Source organism: Argiope bruennichi, chromosome 1 (genome assembly GCF_947563725.1).
Source record: "Argiope bruennichi chromosome 1, qqArgBrue1.1, whole genome shotgun sequence".
In the NCBI taxonomy this organism is placed as follows: domain Eukaryota; kingdom Metazoa; phylum Arthropoda; class Arachnida; order Araneae; family Araneidae; genus Argiope; species Argiope bruennichi.
Window position 1 is genome coordinate 27553796 of NC_079151.1, and position 26388 is coordinate 27580183.

A 26388-nucleotide genomic window follows, 5' to 3' on the forward strand; every position below is an offset into this window, starting at 1 on the left:
ATTCCAACCAACATGAATAGGCATTGTCCAAGGTAAAAGCACTTTAGATGGACAAATTTCTAACAAATAAATATGAAAATGATTTTCCTATGTTCATATTTATTTTACAAGTTATAATATCCCTGAAATTACATTGAAAGATCTGAAAACTGCATAATCAAATCATATAACCCTAATGTAACATTTCCTTTTAATTTTGAACATTTTTTTAAAGCATCAGAAATTTCTATCAGATTCTAAGCAGCAACTTTGTTGTTGAAATAATGAGACATGTATTTTAGATATTTAAAATTAAAATTGAAAAAAAAAATGTAATGGCATTATGTGATTACAATGAACTTAAACTTTGGTTTTGAAATTTCTTTTTAAATAATGATATTCGAGTAAAAAAAAGAAAATATTTTATAGTTATATTTTATACACATAATATAAGTGTGCTCCTCCCCTTTTATAATTTTATAATATAGCATAAATCAGGATTCATCTTTTTTTCAATCTATCTTCCACATCTAACATAATATAAAAAAATCAGCAGAAAACAAACTTTTAAAAAGTAATATAAAATTTTATTTTGAAATCAAATTTCTACATAATCAAAAGAATTAGTGGCTCACATGGTCTGTAAAATCATAAATAAACTTGCTTGCCTACATACATTTTGTACACAACAGAATATGTATCATGACCTTTAAGGATCCACCATCATATTTGTTTCCATGAGTTTAAGATATCTGCAAATATAATAATTGAAATAAATAGTTATTAAGTATGGCATATTTTAATTTACAGGAGAGATTTACATATAAAAATTGGAAAAAGTTTCAATAATAAAAAATGCAAAAACTTTTTATTCTATTTTTTTTATTTATAAAAAAGAAATACAAAGTATGAGAATAAAAGAAACTGCAATTTATATGAGGAAGATGAAATATTAAGTAAACTATATCATAGACAACAACGAAATTACTTTAGAAATGTTAAGGGAAATTTCATGAAACTAATTTTCAATGTGAAAAAAATATAAACAATAGGAATGAAATTAATTTTTCCTATCATGATAGACGGAAAACATACCACTGAGCAAATAATACTTATTTATCACATTGCTGTTACATTTAATGAGTTTTGAATTTAAAATAATCAAATCACAGAATGACATACCCAGGATTTAAGTTTTCAACTCTGGCTCGCAAAATATTTGGACCTAACATGTTGGAAAGCAAGGTCAAGCACTGACTAGCTGCACTGGAGGTTAATATATTTTCACATGTCTAAACATAAACATACATACAAACAAAGTGTTATTATTCTATCTATAAAATTATTTTATATGCATATTCTTTTAAAGATAAAGATTAATTCATACCAAGCTATAAAATATGTCCTCTAAAAACATCTCTAAAAACTGTTTGAAATGCCTTTTCCCAATTCCTTTGCAAAGATTTGGTAACTGGAAGATAGGAAAAAAAGTTAACACATATTTAAAATAAATACATGTGTTTTTGATTAATTTCACAAAAACTTCCATTGACTCTTATCACACCTTTATATTAGTCAAATCTTGCAACTGAATTTTCAATTACTTCCCAATCAGCTATATCTCTGAAATTTTGTAGATATGTGAAAGTCTGACAATGCAATAGCCAAAAAGCACTTTTCAGATTGCTATAGCTTTATTGTATTCAGTTCATTCAATTAATATCCTTTTGATGCAATCACTAATACCTATTAATATTTTATGGTTATTATTTCATAGGCATTTTAGAATCTGAATGATGTAGATCCAAGTCTCACATGGGATAAGAATATTTACTTTTTATTAATTTATCACAATATTTATAAAGGCACAAAATGAAAAACTCAGTTTAGAGAAACAGCATTAAAAAATTCATCACAAAATTTAAAAATGAAAATGTGTTAAAAAATACACATATATTTATAAATTTTTTTTGAATAACCTTTTTTTAATATGCACTAAAAAGTAAAAATTAAATTCTCTTTGAGGCAATACTAAATGCACTGAGGTATTTAGAGCTTCAAGAATTATGGTTAACCCATTTTGCACAATATATTGTAATAGATTTATGATGTTATTCAGTATTTCAAATACCATTCAATTTTATAAAGATATTACAAAAATGTCGCACAGTATTTTGTGCTATTAGAGAATGAATATCAAGTAGATGCAGAATGATAATCAAATAAGAAAAATATAATTAAACTATTTACATTGTTTCAAATATTAAATTTTTATAGTGTTACATAAATTAGATTTAATAACAATACATCCATCAGTTCATGTATTGAATTAGTAAGATGAAAATTTGAAGAAAAAAAGTTTTATTTATACCTAGATATTTTTTAAATTAAAAAAAAATCAATTGAAGTTTTTAAAAAGAAAATACACAAAACCAACCTGTTTACAAAGAGATTCCAGTAAGCAAACATGGTGAGTGTAATGTTTAAAACTGGCAGCTTCATGAAGAAGAGGAATGATTTCACAAATATGAGAAGTGAGTTCATTTATCTGTGACAGCTCAGCAACCAGATGGATACATCTGTAACATTTTTTAAAGAGCATGATAATTTTAGTATATAGATTAAAAACTTACTTTATTAGTCTAAACTGATATAAAAATCCATTAAAAAAAATTACCCATCAGCCAATTCCCAGGGTTCAGATGGTTTCCGAAATTTATGATCACTGCATCCACCACCACGACCCATTTTTGGTGCAAGAGAACCACAAGAGTACATCTATAATTATTTTAGACTTTACATGCATTAAAAGTATTTTACAAATCGATTAAAAATACAACATTATAAATGGAGAAATGTTTACTGACCTGTTGGTTTGTATGAAGGTCCATATCATTGTCTCTGAGTCTTTTAACAACGCCAAATGTTGCAGGACCTTTATCCAGTGCACCATATTTTTCTGACTCGGATGGTTGCTCTTTCACTCCTTTCAATCCTTCAATTATTTGAGGTTTGATAGTCAGGTAAGCTTCTACACCTAATTAGTATATTAGATATGAAGAATATGAAGATTATTAGATATTAGAATATGAAGATATAAATAAAATAAAATATGCATTTTGATAAGCTTTAGGAGAAACAAACAATGAAAACCAGATAAAGCAACTAACATAATTTTAATATGGATTAATAATATTTTTAAAAAATAATTAATACCAAAAGAGAGAGGGAAAAAAAACCCACCCAGTTTGTTTTGCATAAGCTGTAAGAAGATCCCTTCATATAAAGGCTAACTAACCAAAAAAAACAAACTATAATTCAAATAAGATTAAAATGGTTTGATATTTACATATTAATTAAAAACATCTGTTTTAATGTTAATAATAACGCTTAATGTAATAATGTTTCTTCGAAAGTATTTGCATGTTTCCAAAATTTAAAGTATTGGCAAATTTAACCTTGAAATGTTAAATGGCTGTTATAACAGTACTTAATACATTTTATTTTAGTTATTTTCACTTATAAATCTTTAATCTATCAACCAGTTACTGTCCAACATCTGAACTATCTAAAATTATAAGGCTTGAATGTAAAAAGAGCAGACTTTCTATATTTCAGCCATAATTTGTAAAACACATTTTGTATGATTTTGCAGAAGGTCATTTCAAGGATTAAAATTACTTACCAATACTGACATTTAAAAAAAAAAAAAAAATGAATGCTCAAGTTCACTTTGATTTGAATAACTAGTGAAATAAAACCGTTACTTGCAGTAAATGTGTTATATGAATACAATGAAGCAATTATGTGCCTTTTTTCATTTCAAATTAGGTACTTCATAATATTACTTAGACATAAATTCCAGAGTTAAAGTTTGTATCTCAAAAATTATAAGAGTAATAGTAAAAAAAGTTATATAACAGAAAAACATAATCTATTTAATGATACATATCAACATAATAATAACACATATAATTGTTTGTAAAGTTCAAAAAAATTTGAAAATATATATATATGATATGTTTCAACTCTGTAAAATGAAATTTTTTTCCAAAAATAAAGTTTTTCTAACCATAAATAAATACAATTTTATTCAACTGGAAAATAATCAAAGCTAAATATTTTGAGCATGGGAATTATAATTTTCCAAGAGTAACAAATTATATATATATATATATATATATATATATATATGAAGGGGAGGGGGGGGGGAAACACTTTTAGACAATTTCAGATAGTTTAGACTGACCAGTTGTCTTTTCTAACTAAATTGGCAGAATTCACAAAATTAATTAAATTTTTGGTCATTCCTTCTATAGTACTAAAAAAAATCTGTAATTTAAAGTTAAAGGATAGGCCAAAGTACCTCAAACATTTGAAAAACGTAATTCGCTAAAAATGAAATGAGGATTTTTTTTTTAAACATACACTCATGCAACTTCATTATAATAGAAATTGATGTAAAAATTTGAGGTAGTACAAGAGGGGGAAAAAATGGAAATGAGTATAACCATTTTAATTTCCTTCCCATCTCTCTCTCTTTCATTAAACCTAAACACCAGATTCATGACCGAAAGTGGCTTGATTCACTAGCGATTTGATCTAAATAAATCTAAATATTCAATCTGAGCAAATTAAATTTGGTTCATAAAAGATAACTAAAACTGCAAAGCAATCACCAGTAACCTTTCTGCACTTACCATATGCCTTAACAACATTTGCCAAAGCACCAGCTGCACCCTGTCGCACAGATGGAATTCCATCTTTCAGATTTGTGAAAAATAAGGGATACAACTTTTCCAGTACAGCTCTGAAATTTAAAAATAAATTTTGAATGCTACAATTCTATTTTAAGCTAAAAATAAATTACTATAATAAAAAATAGAGTAAATCCTAATATTTTTTATATAATACTTAAAATTAAATTCTTGCAATGTGAAGCACAAAATTTAATTTTTTGAGCTATACAAGTTTTATCAGAGTAATATTGGAACTCTGAATTATGATAAGAACAATAACTGAGCCATAAAATCATTCTCCAAATTTAAGTATCATTTGAATGTGCCAATCCTTGAATACATTAATATAAACAAAATAATGTACCAAAATGATCATTCTATTGTATTTGATTTCCAGTTATTTCACAAAATTCCACAATGAAAATACATGAATATATTTTATTCAATGCTCACAAGCATCCAATGAAGCATTAAAATTATTTTTTTACATTCATATGGCACTTTTTGTAATATTTCAATATAATTTGATACATCTACAAATTTAATTAACTTAAGAAATCTCTCAGAAAGCTGTTTTTTCCAGCCACATTTAAACATATGAATTATTACAAATTTCATTTATTTGCATAAAATAAAACAAAAATATATGCATTTTAGCATATCTACAAATTTTAATCATAAAAAAAAATGATGAATTTAGAATTTAAGTTTAGAGAGAAAACGCCTTTCAAGTTTTTTTGTTAAAAATAAAAAAAGTGACACATTTTACTTGGTTAAATACTATTAAAAATAAATTTTTTAAAAAAAATCACGAAACAAAGAAATTGCTCAGACACTTACAACTTTTAATACCAACATAAATTTTTCATTTATATATGTAATTCTTATTACTTTTCCCAAGAAAAATTGCTCACTAAAATTATTATAACGCATTGAACATTTAACATTATGTTTAAAAAATATATTTAAAAAATAATGAATTAAAATTTAATAAGAAGCATCAAATAATTTGAATGAATTTAAATATATAACATTATTTGACAAAGAAGCTTACTTTGATTCATTTGGAAAACAGAGAACAAAATTTCCACAAGCGAGACATGCAGCTAAAGGGAAAAGATTAAGTTTAAAACTGCAACATTAGATATACATACATATATATACACAGAGTGAAAGAGAAATACAAATAAGTACATGATGCATAGAGCATTGCTCAAAATTAAGATACTTTTATATCTAAATTTTTAATGTAAAAACTACTTTCAAAAAATATCATAAACAAAATCCTTTTATTGTCTAAAAACACTTTTTAATTAAAGTGAAAATATCAACTGATGCAAATGATTTTCAAAAATTGGAAGTAGCTAATTTTCTCCTTCAACTAAAATTTATATATTCTTTTCAATTACAATCTCACTTCTTTATTATTTCATTGAAAACACATGTAAATATGATAAAATATTTTAAAGGTAGTATTTTTTTAAAATTAAAATAAATTAGAATTCTGAAATTAATATATGGTACTACGAAAAAAAAAATAAAAATAAAAGACAGAAATAACCAAAAATATAGGTAGCGTTGTTTAAAGTTTAACTATTGCCTAGTACTGGAGTATTTATAAATTTCCTTATTTCAAAATCTTCTGCACTTGCCCAATTATTTGTTAAATCTTGTAGAATTAATGAAAATTGAACCGAAAATTGCACATAAATGAAATGTAAATAATTTAAATAGTAAAATTTTTAATTTTTAGATGGCACACAAATATTTTTGGGAAGATGATTTGCTCCTAATTTTTTATGGAAAATTATTTGCTCCTAAGTTTTTATGGAAACTTATTTGCTCCTAATTTCCTTTCCGATTAATTGAATATTTAATGAGTTTTTGCACTTTGAAAAACTGACAGCATTTCTTCTCATATGTTAATAATAAGCATATAAAGTTTGAACCATATATATATATATATATATATATATATATATATATATATATATATATATATATATATATATATATATATCACTAGTTTTGACTTATATTAAAACTAGTTGATCTTGCACAGAATATTTGAACTTTAGTTTACAACTCCTCAAAACTAAAAAATACAAAATTGTAAAATAACATAACATATTATATTCACAATGGTAAAAAAAATACATATGGATTTAAAAATATTCAAAATTTATATTCAAAAATCTCTTTTTGTGAAAAGAGTTCCAGCATACTCTTTGAAATTTAAAAAAATATATACATCACTAATCAGCAGCCTTTGAAAACCAGCTTATTCACCAGGAATATTGGTATTATTGAGTGTTAAAATTATTAATATGGAAAACAAATATTTAGAATTTCACCTTGTTATTTGATAATACTACGAATTTAATGAAATAAATTTACAACAAATTAGTTCACATTCAATTTATAACGTGCATATACTGTAAAATAACAATGAATGTATAAATTCCATTTTGGAACTAATGTCCAAAGAAACCTAATTTGTGCTTAAATGCAAATAATGACAAAAGCATGTGACTAAATGTTTGATGGAAAAAATTGACTTTCATCATAACAATAAAAACATTGTTATAGATTGAGCACTAAATCGAAAAAATTATTACAATTTTTAAAAAATAAGTACAGAAATGAAATTGATATATTTTAAAAAGTAATCTTTTGAATTTTAAAACAGGGAAAAGACATTTATGTGTAATAATATTTTGGAAAGATATAGCTGAAAAACATCAAAAGCTTGTTTAATTTTTTGACTTTTTAAAGCTGACAGCGATCTTTCTTTTGGCTTAATAAAATATATGCCAGATGCTATGTGTATCGGATGAAAACTGTTGATTTGTATAAAAGAACATCAAAGTCATTCATCTTTATAAATATTGATTATCAAAAATTTTTAAAAGGAATGCTGTCTAAGAGCAATAATATAACTGGATCCATCTTTTTAATAAAAATAATATATTCAATATATTGAAATAAAACAAACAATTGAATTTGTTCAGATTTTCAAAAATTAGTAAAAAAAACATGATAATAAGAAAGTGTTTTTGTGACAAAAATCACTACACAACACAGTTAATTAGTAAACCATACACAATTTAAAAATAATGTGCAATGTAATTCCTAATTAGCTAATCTAATGTTTTATAATCTCTATGAATAATGAATGTGTATGTGTAATGGCATTATATAGGCCAAGCCATTTAATCTATAGCAACTAAATTTTAATATATATAGATATACACACACACTATTTGGAGGGTGAGTATACGTATCTTGGAGAAATTTTTTTGGAAATTTTAATTCATAGAAAATTAAATTGAATCGTGGCATTTATTCATGATAACTTCCAAAAAATATTATTTCTCAAAAATGAATTTTAAAAAATTTGAAATTTAAAAATTAGTTCCAGTAATAATACCAATTTAATAGATGCTCACAATTTTCCCTGAATTTTGGCATTTAACATATATATATATTTTTACATAATTGTAACAACAAATTACGTTGTTGTTCTGAAGCAGCAAACTGTTTTCATTGCTTCATCAAATATTTAATCACATGATTTTCTTCCAGCTGTTAAAAGCTAAGGAAGTGGGATTCTGTACAATATCTGTGATGTATACAGAATGATGCATAGTTTACAAGATAGTTACAATATCACTAATTTTAGAAAAAAAGATGAACCACACATCAACATTTTCAACAGTGATATGATGTCATGAGAATGATATCCATTAGAAAAATTCATGTACACAATGAAAAAAACATATGCAAGATAATTAAAATAATGTGGCTTCAATGAATGACTATTTGATGGATTCATAAACATGAAGATACATCTAAATGATTTTAATGAAATTAAATACAACCCATATTCATGGCAAACTAGTTTATTGCTAATAGAAATTAATATAATATAAAAAATCAGATTTAGTTCAACTAAATCTAATGTTTATACTTACATTTGTTATCAATTAAAAGACACACAAAAAAAGTTTTACTCTGAAATTTGGAAGTTAGCACAAATTGAAACATATAAAAGATTCGACATTATTATTAAACAAATCAAAGAAAGAAGTAGATCAATTATTATACTGAATATGATATAGAAAAAATTGCAACAGAAAAAAGGAATTTGATATTTCATAGAAATTATTCCATCAGATTATTTGGTGGCTTTATAATTTACATGTGAATTAATTTGCTAAATTATACCATCATAAAAAAAAGCATCATACCATCCCTAACAGGCCAGCTATCATCACAAAAACAATCAAGAAGTGTTTGCAGCAACTGTGGTACATATGGTTTTGTAGCTTCATGATCAATCTAGAAGATGAAATAAAATAGTGCTATTAAAATTAAAGTAACATATGCACAAAGATAATGGGAAAGAATGTATTTCAAAGATTTATAAATGCTTCAGAACATATCTTTACAGTTAAAATTATTGCTAGGGAAATAATATTATATATGAATTATATATTTCTGCAAAATATAAAAAACAACATTCAATATATAAATTTCTAGACTAAAATTATAGCTCTCGCATAAAAAATTATATCAGAACATAAATAACTGAAACTAAATTTTTATTTAGCAGGAGTTAATAACAATTATATTTCCTAGTTTTGAAATAACATTATTTCAAAGTAGCAACTAACTTTATGTTTATAAAAAATAAATAAAATAATACATAGGTAGTATATTCATCCACAGATTTTAATTAAAAAAAAGATATTATTATTTCTGCAAATTTACAATATCAGAAATACAATTTTTGTTATTTATTATGTTGGAATAATGCAAATAAATTACTTTTGAAGCCAACTCAGCAATACAAGCACAAGCAGCTTCTCGGACTGCATGGTTATCAGCTTTAGTTTGGGATATATAATGTTGCACCTTAAAAAAAAAAAATGAAATTGCAGACACTGAGATAGTTTTATCAGTACTGATAAAATAATGCAGAGAATAATCATTTTGTGAAAATTCTGATCCTACAATTCAAACAGTTATAACAATTTTGATATTTTATATTTTGAACAACCATTTAATTAAATCATTACTAAATCAGAAGAAGCTGAAATATATATACTTAATAATGAACATTCATAAATAATTTTATTCTTTTTTTCTGTAATAATTGCATCAAAATGCTTTATAAACCAATTGATTATCAACATGTTTATTTAAAATCAATAATAAAATATGTTTTAATAGTTTTTTTTAAAAGCCAAAACTATATGACATGCATATTTAAATAATTTTAGCTCATAAGAAAAAAAAAATAATTATAGCACATAATAACACACTGAAAAAAATAGAAAATACTAACTAGATATATTTTTTTAATGATTATTAACTGAAATGCCTTATTAATGTTTTTACTTCACATCTAAACTAATAGGAAATTCAGAAACTTCCAAAGAATATAAAATATGATATATTAATAAAAGCTTATATAACAATAATTTATATTTTTTTTCCTTAATGCAGCAGCTTTATTTATAGTTATTTTTTTAACATTGTATTTGATTATTCCTTTAAAAAATCACATATTATACAGAGCTTTAAATTAATATACTTACAAAATTGTCAATATATTTTTTCACAAACATTCTTCCATTTTCTTTCACTATTCTACGCCAGCTTTCTTGAGAATATATTCTTACACCATCAGCAATATAATATCTAAAATACATTAACATAAATTTAAAAAAAATTAAAATCTCATGGATTTTAATAAAAAATTAAAACACTACTCTCATAATTACAAAACTTGGAAATATAAGAAGACAATTTGTAATTATTTTTGCTTAAGAACACTATTTCTTTCAATCAAACAAATAAATATTAATGAAACTACAAATGCATATATAATAAATTTCCTTGTTTACGCATAAAAAAATAATCAAACAAATAATATTTTTGGTTCTTCCCAATTCCTGTGTTTTTATCCTTCTCCTTTAAAAATAAATAAATGAAAATATTTACCATCTAATTTAATCAATTCTTCTTTTAAAAAATATTTCAAAGTATGCTATTAAGTTTTATTTTATGAGAGTTCAAGCTTAGCAAAATTGGCTTCTTCTGATAATAGCCATTTCAAATTTCTAAATGTCAATTGCTCCTTTTTAATTTCTTTTGTACAAAATATACAAAACAGAAAGTACTGTAACCATAAAATAAATAAATAAATAATAAAACCTGAAATTTTGATAAAAGCACATGTTTCAAATCTCTTCAATTAATATTTCTCTTGTTTTTTCATCACTGATAAGGGATTTTGCCATACAAATATATGAAGTTTAAGTATGCCATTGAAAAGAAAACTAATTTAATAAAAAGATTATTATGAATTGTCTCTAAGAATGATTAAATAAACAATTGAAATTCAGCTTTGAGAGCTTAAGCAAGACGTTTCTTTTTTAAATTCATCCAATCATTATTTAATATACAGACATTTAGATGCCTAAATTCATAAATACATATAGTAACAATCAAATCAAATCAAAGAAATATCAGCATACATATGCATTTTTTTCTATCAATTACTAAAATGTATTAGCAAAATTTTAAAATAGATGAAAAATCTCTTCAAGTATAGAAAAATCCCTTCTGCAAAGTAAAATTTACATAAAATAATGTCATAATCAAAACTATCAAAATAAATTTATAATTTACATTAATATTTTAAAAAGACATTAAAACTGTTAGAAATAAAGATTAAAAAAAATTAAAATGCAAAATTCACCTGTTTAAGCACATTTTAGGCAGTAAAGTAGGAAAAAATGCTTCTCGTTCTTCTTCACTTTCAAAAGATAGAAGAAATTTTCGTGCACATTCAGATGATGCTAACCTCACCTAAAACCATGTTTAAATTTCAGGAACTTAAGATATTTTTACAAGTTACCAAATAAAAAAGTTTTAAAACATTTTAAAAATAATATACTTGGCTCCAATTATCACTTAGTCCAATACCCAACTGTACACTTATTTGATGCCCAAAGTTTTCAGCAGCAAAAGCATTATATGCATTGTCTGAAACAAATAAGTATACCCAATAATAAGTATGATAGTTAAATAGAACTTTACATTTGATTAGAATTAATAATTAATTTTTATAGTAATGGTAATAAGGAGACACTTTTAAATTAACAAATATTAATTTAAGAACAAATATAAAAAATAAAATTTCAGATACTCATCTGCAAGAAAAAGAAAATCTTAAAAATATTAATCTTAGTTAAGAAATTAAAGAAATAAAGCAAAATGGCCTAACCTTTGCAAGATGTTCCGCAACTGACCAAAGATGCTAGCACATAGTAACCAGTCTCTCTAACAAATCGATTTGTATGCGACAGTGTCTTGAACAGTAAGTCTAGAAATTCATTGGTAATCATTGGCTTAAAATGTTCACCACATCCATCAACCATAAACTGCAAACATCTTGAAAGATTAAAATAAAAAGCATAGTATCAAATTAAATCACATCAAAGGTCAATTTTCACATAAATTATTAATAATGTAAATGAAAATGTTTATTATATCAATTAAATTGAAGACAGATAACCGATAATCAAATACTGAAATAATAATCACTCTGGCAATTTACAAGAGCACAAAACCATACAAATTAATTAAGGGTATGTTAAAAAAATGAAGAAAATATATTTTTAAGGACAAAAAAATATCAAGAATTAAAGCAAAGAATAAAATTTAATTTCCTACACATAAATTTAAATTACAAAATTTAACTATCACAATATTAAAAAAGAAGTAACTGTAACTTCCGGAAGTAATCTAAACAAGCAAAGCTTTTATATATTATTTTAAGAATGCAGGAAACATATTACTTAAAAAAATTTTTTAAAAGCTCTCAAAACACAAAAATTTAATTTTCTGAGCTTTAAGATGGGGTACAATCATTCTTAAGCAATTATTTTTTATATTGCTAGTAAAAAGTACAGTAAAATATCAAAAGTTTTTAAAATTTTAATTCATTCAAAAATTAACTGAATTTTAGAAAAAAAAAAAATCTTTAATGTTCTATAATGCCTCAAGTACTTCAAATTTTTCTTAAGTACACATCAGGTTATTTTATGAATTTGCACTTATAAATTTATATTCATGCTTACTTCATGCTTGTTTCAAGGCATTTCCATCCTGCAGTATCATGAAAGATTTGTGAAGCATCAGAGCTGAGTCGCTAAAATGATCAAAAATTGGATATTTTCAAACACTATTTAAAATCCACAAACTGAATCATTATTGATACCAATCACAAAAGGTTTAAAATGCCATTTTAGTGCATCTTATTTTTCAAGTTAAATATTAATTTTGTTTTAATATCTTAAGCTGTAGATACAATAACATTGTGGCGATAAATAGTTCTAATATTAAACAAGATGTCTCTGGAAAATAACAATGATAGGATATGGATGTCACTACAATATTTCCCATTTTGCATATGTGTGTGTGTGTATATGTATCCTTAGGGATGACTGAGTCACATTTTCAAAATGTGAAAAGTACTATTAGTCTGTCATAACTAGGGATTGCAATACCGGTATTTTGAGCTATTTGTACGATTTTGTAATACCGGTATTCACAAGTTTAAATACCGGTTTTTCGGTATTTACTAGAAATTTTTAAAATTGTCTCCACTAAATGTTCAGGAATCGCCAACATAGCAAAATAGTATACGTTTTTGTTTTTATATCTCCCTAATGGACGAAATTAATGGCTTAATTAATTGCTTAAATCTAAATTAGCGAAACATGGATTATCCCTGAAAGAAAATATTGTATCCATAACGACTGATGGAGCAACAGTTATGAACAAAGTTAGAAAGTTGATTGGTGCAAATCAGCAATTGTGTTATGCTGATGGAATTCAATTAGGAGTAATAGATATCATAAAATAAAGAACAGAAGAATCCAAATACTGTGGATATAAAAACTTCGGATTCCAACTTTGAAGAGAGTAAGAGTGAGAGTGAGTGATATTGGCAATGAAAATAATGACAATCTCATTGCTGAAGAAGATATTTCTAATGAGGATGAAATATTAACCAATCACGAATTGCTTCCTATAGTTTATAAAGTTCAAAAAAATTGTTAAGATATTTAAACGTTCCCCTTTAAAAAATGACATATTACTAAAGTATATACTAACTGAAAATAAAACAGAATATATGTTAATATTAAATTCTAAAACACGTTGAAACAGTTTACTCCTAATGATGGAACGATTTTTGAAACTGAGAAATCCATTCAAAAAGCAATAATCGACTTCAACTCGTAAATGAATTTTTCAGATAGTGAATTCGACTCAATATCCAGAACTGCATCAGCTCTACTTCCAATAAAACTGACTGTTGAGGCATTATGTCAGAGAAATTCTAATTTATTAGCAGCTAATGCAACAATAAATTTCATGTTGCAGTCACTGAAAGAACAGCACACATCACTATCTGAAGAATTATATATTACATTGAAAAATCACACAGTTGAAAGGCATACCGAAATAGAAAATGTCTTATGGTATTTACTTAATTATAATGATTTTAAAAATGAAAATGAAAAAGAAGAAAAGAAAATAACCAATTCAAATCTGATTAAGTTTATAGAAAATTTTCTTAAATGTTTTTACCCATAAACCTATACACATTCAGAAGAATACGGTTCACTTATCGAAGATTATGATGAAATCAATGTTGATAGTGAAAATGAATTGTCTCTTGAACAAAAATTATAATTAGCGATAGATAAAAAAAATTCAAAGAACCAAAGTACAATACAAAATTCAGCTATATCAAAAACCACCCAATGAGAAATCGATTTAGTTGAAGATGAGGGATATATAGGTAAATACTTGGAAAAAGTATATCGCTCATTCCTAACAGTACCACCAACTAGCGTAGATGCCGAAAGAGCGTTTTTGACAGCTGGTAATTTTTGCACAAAATTACTTTTCAGGCTTAATGATAGTACAATTGATGCATTATGTTTTTTATTATCAAATTTCAAAAAAATTTAATAGTACCACAGGCTGAATAGTGATATTTACACTTTTTTATGATTTAAATAAATAAGATGTTCCTTTACTTTTTTACGACTCTTTATATACTGTTATATTTTATAAGTTACAAATTATTTTTTGTAACATTTACACTCTCTAATGAAACTGGCAAATAAAACAAAGAAACACCTGTGTTTTCTTTATTTTTTCTAAAATTTTTAATACCGGTATTAAGATCTGAAAAATACCGAATACTGGTATTGAAATTTTGGTCCGGCATTGCAATCCCTAGTCATAACCTTTACTATAGTTCGTCCACGGATTCTCAGACGACCATATTTTGACGACTCCATCTCATTAAGGGGCGAGACGTGGAACGATGAGCACATTTCCGGTATTCCCTTTGACCTTGGATTTTCCCTATTACATACTAGTAAATGTAAACATCTCGTCCTTTCATCTTATTTTGATGAATTAAACTAATCCTAACGCATGCGCAAAAACGCGGAGGGTTTTACTATCCGTTGCTGAACTATAATAATAAAGATAATCTGACTTGTAGAGTGTGTTGACATTCTACAAGCCAGATTGTTTGCCTACAATCACCAAATTTAATACATATATAGCTTGAGAGGTGGAAATGTGCACTTTAAAGCAAATAAAAAAAATTTAGTTGGAATCTTTAGTTAAAAATTAAGCAAATGTTGGACTTTTTTAAAAAGAATTTCTCCATATATTACTGTACAATATTAATTTTTATATTATTTCAAAATCTAAAAAAATTATAATTTCAATGATACCAATTTAAATATTCATGCAATATTTCCTGATTTTTGGCAATTTCTTTAAAAAAATATTTTTTCTTTAATCCACTTGTTGCGTAATTCTTTTATCAAAATAGGTTCAAAAATTGAAAAATGTTTCCTGCTAGATAATTTTTTAACTTTGAAAAGAGAACACAAAGGTGCTGCAAAAAACATGCTTGTATATTTCGCAGAACCACGGACAACTAACAGTATATGTTAACCCAGATCTGAATAAAACCAGAAATCATCTACATAAATAATATTTTAATAGGAAACAAAATTTGAGAAAAAAAGATGAGTATATTCAACAAAAATAAAATTTCTTGATTCAAAACAATAAACAAACTTCAGATATGATCAAATCAAATTAATTAATAATGATTTTAAAAACCACTACATACATAAAAAAATTGCTACCACCAGATATATAAAAAAGTTAAATGCCATAAACTGAGAGTAGAAAATTCTCAGTTTTATTATTATCAATCAGTGAAGATGTTGAACAGGGGGGTGGGGGAAATGCTTTTGATTTAGAGAACTGGATTAGTTCTCTCTTGATTTTTTACTGTTGTTACTTTAATCGATTAAAGTAGAGCTTTGTGTTCTTTTTTGTTTAATGATTTTTCGCCCAATATTAGTTAATATTGCAAGATATATCCTTAAACAAGAATACAGATATTATGATTAATTCATTGCTAAATTTTCATTAAAGAGAATCACATGATATTATATTTAATACATTAAATATATTACTCAAATATTTATGTAATAATATAAGTAATAATTTTTTTGGAATTTTCAATTTATTTTAAGGTAATAAATATTTTTTCATTTAAATAATTAAAATGAATTTAAAACCAGAAGAACATTTTAAAATTAAAAAAAAATTCTGTCAGACATTTAAATTTTATAAATATATTAAAAAAATTTTTGTACCATTGTTTAATCGATTCACAAATAATATTTTATACTATTTCAAAATAAACTTTATTTGGTATTTATCAGTTTTAACAGTGACCAAAAAGTGTCAAGAAAATATTTTGCCAATTTGGTGACTTTAATAATCAAACTACATAACATATGATTCACACTTTCAAAATATTTTATAATAAATAATAATGCACTTTAGTATATTTTTATAATTTGGTGAAATTTTTTCTTGGTGTTTTTTTGGTAGTAGTTAAAATTGAATTGTACCCTTTATTTTATTTTCCAATCAAGAGTTTTTGATATAAAAATGGGTAATTTTACTTTTCAAAAACCACTCATTCCTATCAAAAGGATAGAATAATATGCCTCTAGCAGCAAAAGTAAAGTGAAAATAGAAAGATTAACATTTTCATGGAGTGCAATATTGAATCTAATTTATTTCTTATTAAGTGACTCAAAATGCAGGTAGCAATAGTTGAAGTCTTTCAAATCATCAAAATGAAAAATTAAATTCATTAAATGCAGAATAATGAAATGCCTTAATTAAATACTGAATACCCAAGAGAAAAAAATATTTATCATATATATATATATATTAAAATAAACACATTATATATTAGTTATATTAGGAAAATGATAGCTAATATTAAGGGTGAAAAAAACATGTTTCACATTCCTAAAAAAATTATGTTACAAAATTGAAATTTGAATTATTGGTTTGAAGTTTGAAATTAATATTCTAAAATAATTTAACTATATGCCTACTCACTCGAACTCTTTGTCCTTTTGGAGGTTGATTTGTATCACCCTCTGCATCCGAACTAAAAACCTCACTGGAATCACTTGTATCCATAACATCACGTTCCATGTTATCTTTGATTAACTGCAGAAGATAATCTTTACATTGATTATACACTTCAGGCCCTTTTAAATAACACAAACTTCCCAAAACTTCTCCTAGAAAATCAAAATAAATACTCACAAAAATTAAGTAATCCATCAATACATTATTACAGAAAAATGTATACAAATATAAAATTTAAAAAAAAATTAAGAACAGAAGTAACGGTTATTATTTAGAACACCATAATTAAGTGGATTAAGATAGAATTAATTTAATAAATTATGTTAATTTGTTTATCTAAACAAACCAGTCCTTTTAAAGCATTTCCATTGATACCAATTTTGAGTTAATGTGATAAAATATAACAAGTAAAGAGGTATTCTGCTTTTTTGTTGTTGCCCGCTATGTATTATTTAAATGCATATAACATTTTTTTGCAATGAAATCGTCATCTTATTCTGATACAACTGGCAGAATCAGTTCGATCCAAAAAGAAGATTCTATTCTGTTTGTTTAACTCTGGCTGAAATAATCAAACATGATTATTATATAGAGGTTGTCAACCTAAACTGAATTGCAATGATGTGAAACATAGTATCCTTTTCTCAAATATCTGAATCAGTTTACTAGCATCTCTGTGGAAATTACAGTGTCAATACAGGGACCAAATAAGTCTATAGATAGAACTATGCAATCTGTTACAATGACCTGAATTTCCTAGATTCGATAAAAGTATAGACTATGAAGCTATATGTTTTCATTAAAAATAGAAGTGAGAATTCTTTTATCATACTTGATAGATGGTATGCTTTAATGTAGAATTCTGTATTGCAAAAACATCTTTTTATTGTTTGTTCACTCTCTTTTAAATAAACTTTAAATGTAATGTGTGTGATTTGTTGCTCATTCAATTTATTAAATAGCATTATTTGTTTGAAAATTGTAGTTTGCTTTCATGGATTGGATTACTCTTTCTTATAATTTAGATTGTCTTTGGATTATTTTTTCTCATTATTTAGATGCCTATAGCTACTATGGAAAATTGAAAAAATTAATCATTCTTCCTTACTTCTTGATAAAATTGAGCATGATTAACTAAAATTTAATTTACATATACTTTCATAGTTTCTATTAAATTGATTTTTTAAAGATATTTTAGATCACTGTAGACATGAACTTATAAAGGTTTATAGTCTGGAGAACTGACAGCATACAAATAATAATTACTTTATATTTTTTTTTCTGGAAATGTATTCAAAATTTATGTCGAATCAACATAAAATTCACGAGTCAATAATAACAGGCAATTAAAAAATTATTACAACTAAAATTTTTTTTATAGTTTAGTCATTACAAAAGCATCCTTATACTCTCTTGTCAGCTTCTCAATATTATATATATAGGAGTAAATAAAATATAAGAATTTTAAAATATACAAATGTGCAAATCAATAATAAAGCAGACATTTTCTTTCTTAATGACACCCTGAATTTTAGAGTTTTTTTTTTTTTACAAGTAGTTTTAAATACGTGAAATTTAATCAAGAATACGTGAAATTTAATTAATATCCCATATCTTTCAAAATTATGACAAACACAATATATTCCAAATGAAATCATGCATAAATCCAATAAATTTTTCATACAAATGAAAATGCATTTTTCTCAACTCTATCTTATTTTAAAGTTTACTTTGTTCTTTTCATATTATTCATGTGGCTGTTTCTAATAGAACAATATGAGTTACGATTTGTTAATTTAAGCGGCGATCAAAATTTTCAAAGCATGCTTTAATAGTTTTCAAATAATATGGTTAAATATATAATGATTTCCTTTTTTAAAATCTTTATTAAGGCAACACTTATTTAATATATTTAATCTATGTAATTCTTATTGTTACATTAAATTATTTAATAGAAATGTATATTTGAAAAATGTAAAAAAAAAAAAAAAACACTCTTTCATTGCTAAATTTAAATATTGACATTGAAAACATTAATGAAATTTTCATTACTATTTAAGCCCCTTCTTAAAAGTGAAGACTAATTCTCATATATTACTTTGAGGGCAAAAGTAATACAATAACGAATAGAAATTTATTGATTATTGGAATATTCATGATTACTTATAATATGTCACGATTTGTAACTGAAATAAAAATAGTATAATTATAAGCATACCTGCCGCCAATCGTATTCTCACTTCGTTGTCAGTCAAAAATCCCAAACTACGTTCGTAAACGCTTTGAAGAAATGATAAAGTATTTTCATCCAAATTATTCCCTTTTAATTGCATTATTACAGACTTGGCACCTAAAAGTGCACCGTGTTTTGATTCCCATCCACCTTCAGATGAGTTTAATTTATCCAGCAATATTTTTTCAACCGAATGAATGGTTTCAATTGAAGCTTTATTCATGTATTCTTTTAAGTGATTCATTCCTTGATCTCTCTCTAATTTTCTAGCGCTAAAGAGTAAATTGTAGATATCTTCTAAATTCTCCATGATATTACAAAATGTAGCTTATCACTATCAAATTTGACAGAAGCGAAAAGAAATGACAATAAACAAAATAAATGATTTTGTTGCCATATCTTTTAAGAAAGTAATGCCATTACAAAAGCAATAAGTTCCAACTTTTATATATTTTATCAAGAAAATTCCCAGCTTTCATTTCAATAACCATGAGTTAGGTATTTCGATTAGATATTCGATATTTTATAGTAGTAAAACTCATTTGGAGATTTTTTTTTTTTTTTTTTTTTTGGATTTGAGGAATATCGACTTTACGCTCTTTCCATTTAGAATGTTGTAATTAAAATTCGATATACTAAGATTTTTTATAAGTTTTTATTTTATACGGCTATATAATCTTTGAACTAAATAAATTAATAATTAAAATTTATCAATTTCTTTCTTAATTTATATTGATAAATTTATCTTTTATCTATAACCGCAAAGAAATAACGGAATATCAACGGGCGCAATATGACAGAATGGAACAAAAATCACATGAAGAGATAATAGTTTGAATTTTACGGCGGCAGAACGAGTTAACTTGAAGTTACCAACATTTGTTTATAAACAAAAAAGTAAGTGACAGTGTCGAAATTAGATGTAATACTTTTTTCTCTTACTGTAGATAATGATTTAATTTTGTATTAAAGATAAATATGAGGTTATTGCATATTCAATGCTATGTTTATTGTTTTTAAATGCCTTTTTCGTTAAGGTTGTTTGCTGTATTGTTATGTTTATGAAATTCTACTAGACATTTATTGAATTCATACGTTTTATTACTAAAAGGGTTTAGAAGATGGGAGTTGAAATACAATTATCTTATTGGGATATTTGTGAGTTGCAAATGTCATTAAGTTAAATTCAGCTCATATACGTATATGTGCGTGTTTTATTAGTTTGTACAATAACACTAAAAATTAATAATTTATTTTTACTAGTGAATAATGTTAACAAAGATAAAATTCAAGATTGTTTTATATCTTCATAGAGAAGATATTATTTTTCAATCTATTTCTATATACGCATCTTCAAAAGCGTAGCAAATTTTTTTAGTTGGAAATATTATCTTTCGCAGTTATTCATTATTATTTTGTTACTTTCTTCTGCAGAATATTTGGGATTCGTACATTAGTGCAATTATAAGATGTTTCTGTACGGAATATAGCTAAAGGATGTTTTTATTTCTGGTATATGTGATGGATTTTTTTTTTTTTTTTTTTTTTTTTTTTTTTTTTTACATAGATTCTAAAATTAAGATTGACATTATTGAAATGTTACATGGATATAAAGCTATAAGATTAAAAAAATGAATCGCATTTAAAATTGATAAGCTGAATTTATTTGATAATTATTTGCTTAAGACTTGAAGTATTAACAGTACAAAAATATTGAATTATATATGAAATTATAAATTTATAACTTAAATTTAAAATTAACTATATTAAAGTAATTTATATTTGATTTGTAAATTGATTAAATATTTGTCAGGATAAAAAAATTTTACCAGTGCATTCTAATTATTCCTAACATTAGAAAGCTCTTCAAACATTAAAATTGTATGATACAGCTGGATTATTACAGTTAATGAATTATCTCCATTGAAAAAATCAGTTTGACATTAGTACTGTATTCTTTAGTTTCAGTTGGTATTTGTGTATTTACTACATGTCATTAAACTTATTCAATAAATCAGTATAACATCTTTGGCAGTTAATTGCTGATTAACATATCTTTAACAATTTTTGGTGATTAATGGCTGATATGTGGTTAATGCATGAGTACTGGTCTATTTGTCAAATTAATAAATATTGTTAAACCATCTGTAATTTAAGTAGAATTTTAAAGTTTTAATTTCATGCTGCTTCAGAGTTACTCCTACTAAATTTAGATTATTTTTTTTTTGGATATAAAAAAATACTTCTCTGTTACTAAAACCACAATCTTTGCATAACTTAAAAGGCAAAGTTGGCATTATTTTGTTAAAACCAACATTCATCTATAATATGGGATGAGTTTTTTCATGGCCCAATGACAGAAGAGTACTTAAACATAATTCTTAGTTTCAAAGATGTCAGAAGACATGCGATAATTTGTTATTTACTACTTGTATTTTGATCCTAGAATTTATGAGTAATTTTTATACTGTCTAGCCTGAAACAAATTTTAGCTGTACCTCATACAAATAAGAATAATTAAGATACAGTTATTACTACGTAATTCTAGTGACAATTTTTGTTACTTAAAAGAATATTTTTTATTGTGACTTTTAATTTTGTTATCCTTTTTTTGATGACATTTAACTAATCCTAATAAAATTGACAATCAATTTGTTAGTTTTTCATTCTAATTTATACTCATCTTGTTTTATCATTTACTACTTTCTTTTTGTATAGTAACATATTTATGAGATATAGCAATACTTTTCTATTGCAAGTTTTTAAAATGTGTTTTTTAAATGGATATCATGTAAAGAAATAAGTTGTTGGATTCTCTATGTTGTAATTAAGTAACTTAGTTGTAATGTTGTAAAGCAAACTTAAATTGACATATTTGCTTGTATATGCATGAGAATAATATATATATAATTTATTGCTTCCATATTTAGCAAATAGCTGATTTGTTGTTTGTTGGTTTTTTTTTTTTTTTGCTTGATTACAATTAAACTTTTTATGCATAACTTACTGAATGAAAAAAAGATCAATAGGGATTAGAACCCAGAAAACAAAATCAAAGTTCCATAGACATTCGTATTATTTACAATTAAAATGAAAAACTGCTACACACTTATAATATGGCACATGCAAAGGTTAACAATAATTTTGTCTCCCAAAGGAATGACAAAATATATATCTTAAGTATGATTCTTCTACTTGATAATATAAGTAGTGTAATGTATATATAAAAAAAGTCTATTATTTAAAACTTTTTTTCACTAAGCATAATTAATATTATTTAAAATTTAAGCTTATTATTATTAAAAACTTTTTTCTTTTATAACAAACCATTTATGCCCAAAACTTTACTGGTTTCAGTCAAATAATCAACCGTAAGAGGATAAAATTTATCCCATAACATATTTGTCGTAGAATAATGATCATTTCAATGAATTTTCTACATCTTGTATATATATTGCCTCAAGATAGTATTAAGGCTTTAAAAAATTTATTCCTATTTTGATAAAGAATCGTGAAAACTATTGTTTGCTTTTTCAAATAATATGATAAATAATAGATATTACTTGCCTATTTAAATATGCCTAATTATCTTTCATTAGATTTTCTAAAGTATGTACCCTTTATAGCCTATACCTCCAGATCTGTGTATTACAATCTCTTGGTTGTTAAACAAATTTGTGCTTTTACAAAAATTCAGTTTTCCACATCAGCAAAGTAGTTAAATTTATTAACTATTTCAGTACTTTTTCATTTTGGGAGGCCGTAAAAATGTTTTAAAAAATATCAAATGCTAATAATAATCTATTAATTGTGGCAAACCTACCACAAAATTCACGAGTTTGGATTCTTATGGCATTCAAACTCATGAATGTCATATTTGTGCTCATTGATTGCTTATGCGGTAAGACAACTTCTTTGGAGAATGCGAGTTGGGATTTAATTAAGCGCAAAAATATTTAACTTCTACCAACAATGAAATATCGTTATTTCTTATACGCAAACTTTAATAATTAAAATCTGAAATTACATTTTTATTAGTTTTATCAAAACAATGCGTTAAAAACATTTTATTGAAAAAAAAATTAAATTTTTCTCAATCTTCTTAAATGATCTATTTGTTTACAAACTTGACAATATCATAGGTACAATTCGGTTTTAACGTCGACCAAAAAGGGCCAAGAAAAAATTTTGCCAAATTATAAACATATTTCAAGCACATTGTTATTTATTATGAAAAATTTTGAATGTGCAAATCACATGCTATATAATTGGATGATTGAAATTGCCAAATTGGCGAAATTTTTTCTCTGCTTTTTGGTTTCGTTGCAGCGGAGAAGTGCCATATCATATTTTCTTTTAAGATATAGATTTGATAAATTTAGATATTTTCTCTTAAGTCTTTTTCCTTTTAAATAATCAGGGGTGTTTGTGCTCCGGGGAAACCCCGGAATTCCGGGGATTTTGAACTTCGATACCCGGAAATTCCGGGGATCGTCGTTCAAAAGGAAGTAGGAATAATAATGAATTATTTATTTTGATCTGGGTAATTTTGTTTGCTTTGAAAGCAGAAAACGCAAGGTCAGTGTGTGTGGTGAAAACTTTCCCTTTCTTTCTCCAAAGGCAGTGATAATGCGTGAAAAGGGGGAAAAAACTTCTTTTTTGTTCGTTCCTTATTGCGAGTTATGACTCATTCCCCCGGTTCTCGGACATTCTCTTCTGGATTCTTTTCGGCAAGTAGGCGCGGCAGAAAAAAAAGGGAGAGACTTCGTTCGACCAGATGTGCGATCACGTGACCTGGGTTCAAAGGTCTTAATTTTGCAAAAAAAGTAATTCATTGAACTTTTATAATTAGGTCATTCAATACTTCATAATCGTAATTTTTCATTTCTCCCCCCCCCTCTCGAAACTCCAAAATGTCGGTAGTAAGTCCGTAAAAGTTTCCGGGGATTTTTTGGGGTCCCACAAACACCCCTGAATAATGCTCTGTTTATTAATTATTATGTTATTTGTGATTAGTAACATAGGTATTTATAACATGGTTGCTAATTAAAATTTTACTTGAATATTTTGTCAGTTGTTAAATTCTATTTGCTTCAAAATAAATTTCTCTTCGGTTTTATCCAGTTTGAAATCTGTATTGAACCATTCAAATGAGGTTTGTTATATGTTTTTATAATCATGTTAGAGTGTCCTGTGACTTCAAATGTACATATTCTCTAAAGGATGCCTTGCACTCTCTAATCACTTAATCATTCTTTTAATTTTTTTATTTAAAAAAATCACCATCTCCTATTCTGAATTAAGCTTGATTGGGGGGGGGGCATTTAGCTATTAAATTGCCAAAACTTTCAATTTGATTTCAAACTGAATCCTTTAACAAAATTCATGTTTTATCATCTCTATATTCTGGATGTTATATATCTTGTACTATTTATTGACATCCTAATAAACATTTGGAAATTCTCATTATGCTCACTACTTGTTATTGTGTCTTGGTATGGGCTTTTGCAGTCGTGGCTCAGTTTTATCAACCTGATTTGTAGTTGCAGTTCATCAGTGGTAACCATATATTTTTTTTTCAAGTTGGTTTGTTTCAGCAATGAAAATAGCAAGTTCCCAGATAGTTGGTATGTTCCAACTGCCTCTTTGTCTTAGATTATACAAAGGCAAAATTGAATTTTCATTACACAACTCGGAAAACTCCCCTTCACCATCAGTACAGAATTCGAAAAATTTCTTAGTAACTGGAAAACTATATGCTAATATCTTTTTTTACTTCAAATATGATTTCAGACTTTTCTGAGCTTATAATGAATGATGTTGAAAGGTCATGCAGTTTAGTATATATTAGATCTTTATTATTTCCATCTGAACTAAATAAAAAATTGAGATATATTATTTCAGTTTCAACTTAGAACAGAAAAGATGAACAAAAGATAGGCAGCCACTTGACATCACAGAGAGATAATTGCAAATCTTAAGTATATACTTGTGCCAAACATCATAATTAATCAGGATGGTGATAGAACTGGGAATACTAGGAAAAAGGCAGGGATTTTTATCAATCTGGGAAATTTCATAAAAACTAAATGTAGTGTAAATTGCCATTGAGAGCATTTCACATTATTTGTCTACATTCGAAGTCTAATGTCGCCAAAATGATCATAATATTAGCAATCTGGGACAGCTTTCTTTCAAGGATATGGTGACTTTTTGGTAATTATTGATGCTTTCATCATGGTAAGAAGAGTGATAAATTGATGAATGTTGCTAACAGCAACCATAAAGAAACTTTCCAAAAGATCTTTTTTATTATTATTATTATTTAAAGAAAAGAACAAATGAATGCATTTTGGTTTGACCTGTTCAAAAATGAAAACCTTGCAATAAAATCATATCATTATTAAAAATGATACTTTCTGATGGCAACAGTTATGTTAAGAGAGTATTTTCAGTCAATAAAGATTATCTGTGGGAGAATATGAATGAACAAACACCCATTGCAAGAAAAAAATTTTGACAGTCTTCAAGCAAATAGCAGAAGAAATAAATTTGGAATTTCAAAACAATTGATAAAAGTGTGAGGAATTCACAAACTTAATATAAAGTGTATGAAGTGACAAACAAAAGGAAGAAGTGGAATAAAGCGGAATTCTGAAGTGGGGGTTGGGGAGGCAAGCAGAATATCAGTAGTAGAGAGCATTAAAAATAATATCAAAGAGAATTACAAAGCACAATTTTTGAGGCAGCTTAAAAAGACCATTTAAGAGTTGAGAAAGAAATTACAAGGCTCAAAATTTTGCAAAAAGAAACTTTTCAGACTTTTCACTTAAAACAGGATTTTTTGCTTTAAACCAG

The 26388-nt window shown here is 25.6% G+C and overlaps 2 protein-coding genes across 3 annotated transcripts in view; one reads left to right on the forward strand and one right to left on the reverse strand.

Moving 5' to 3' along the window:
* Window positions 1-544: 544 nt before the first annotated feature.
* On the reverse strand, window positions 545-19926 carry LOC129964274 (uncharacterized). Its single transcript, XM_056079030.1, has 17 exons — window positions 19516-19926; window positions 17262-17449; window positions 12872-12942; window positions 12016-12182; window positions 11686-11774; window positions 11488-11597; window positions 10322-10424; window positions 9549-9635; window positions 8969-9059; window positions 5773-5824; window positions 4680-4789; window positions 2847-3016; window positions 2657-2757; window positions 2417-2558; window positions 1367-1450; window positions 1162-1271; window positions 545-731 (listed from the first exon to the last, which is right to left on the reverse strand). The coding sequence occupies exons 1-17, from the start codon at window positions 19838-19840 to the stop codon at window positions 689-691; spliced, it is 2043 nt and encodes a 680-aa protein (XP_055935005.1). The 5' UTR covers window positions 19841-19926; the 3' UTR covers window positions 545-688.
* A 376-nt stretch (window positions 19927-20302) lies between these two features.
* LOC129964389 (serine/threonine-protein kinase VRK1-like) overlaps window positions 20303-26388 on the forward strand; it is a 34693-nt gene continuing 28607 nt past the window's right edge. For both annotated transcript variants that reach the window (XM_056079095.1, XM_056079096.1), the window contains exon 1: window positions 20303-20427. The gene's annotated coding sequence lies outside the window, so the exon portion shown is untranslated. The remainder of the gene's footprint in view (window positions 20428-26388) is intronic.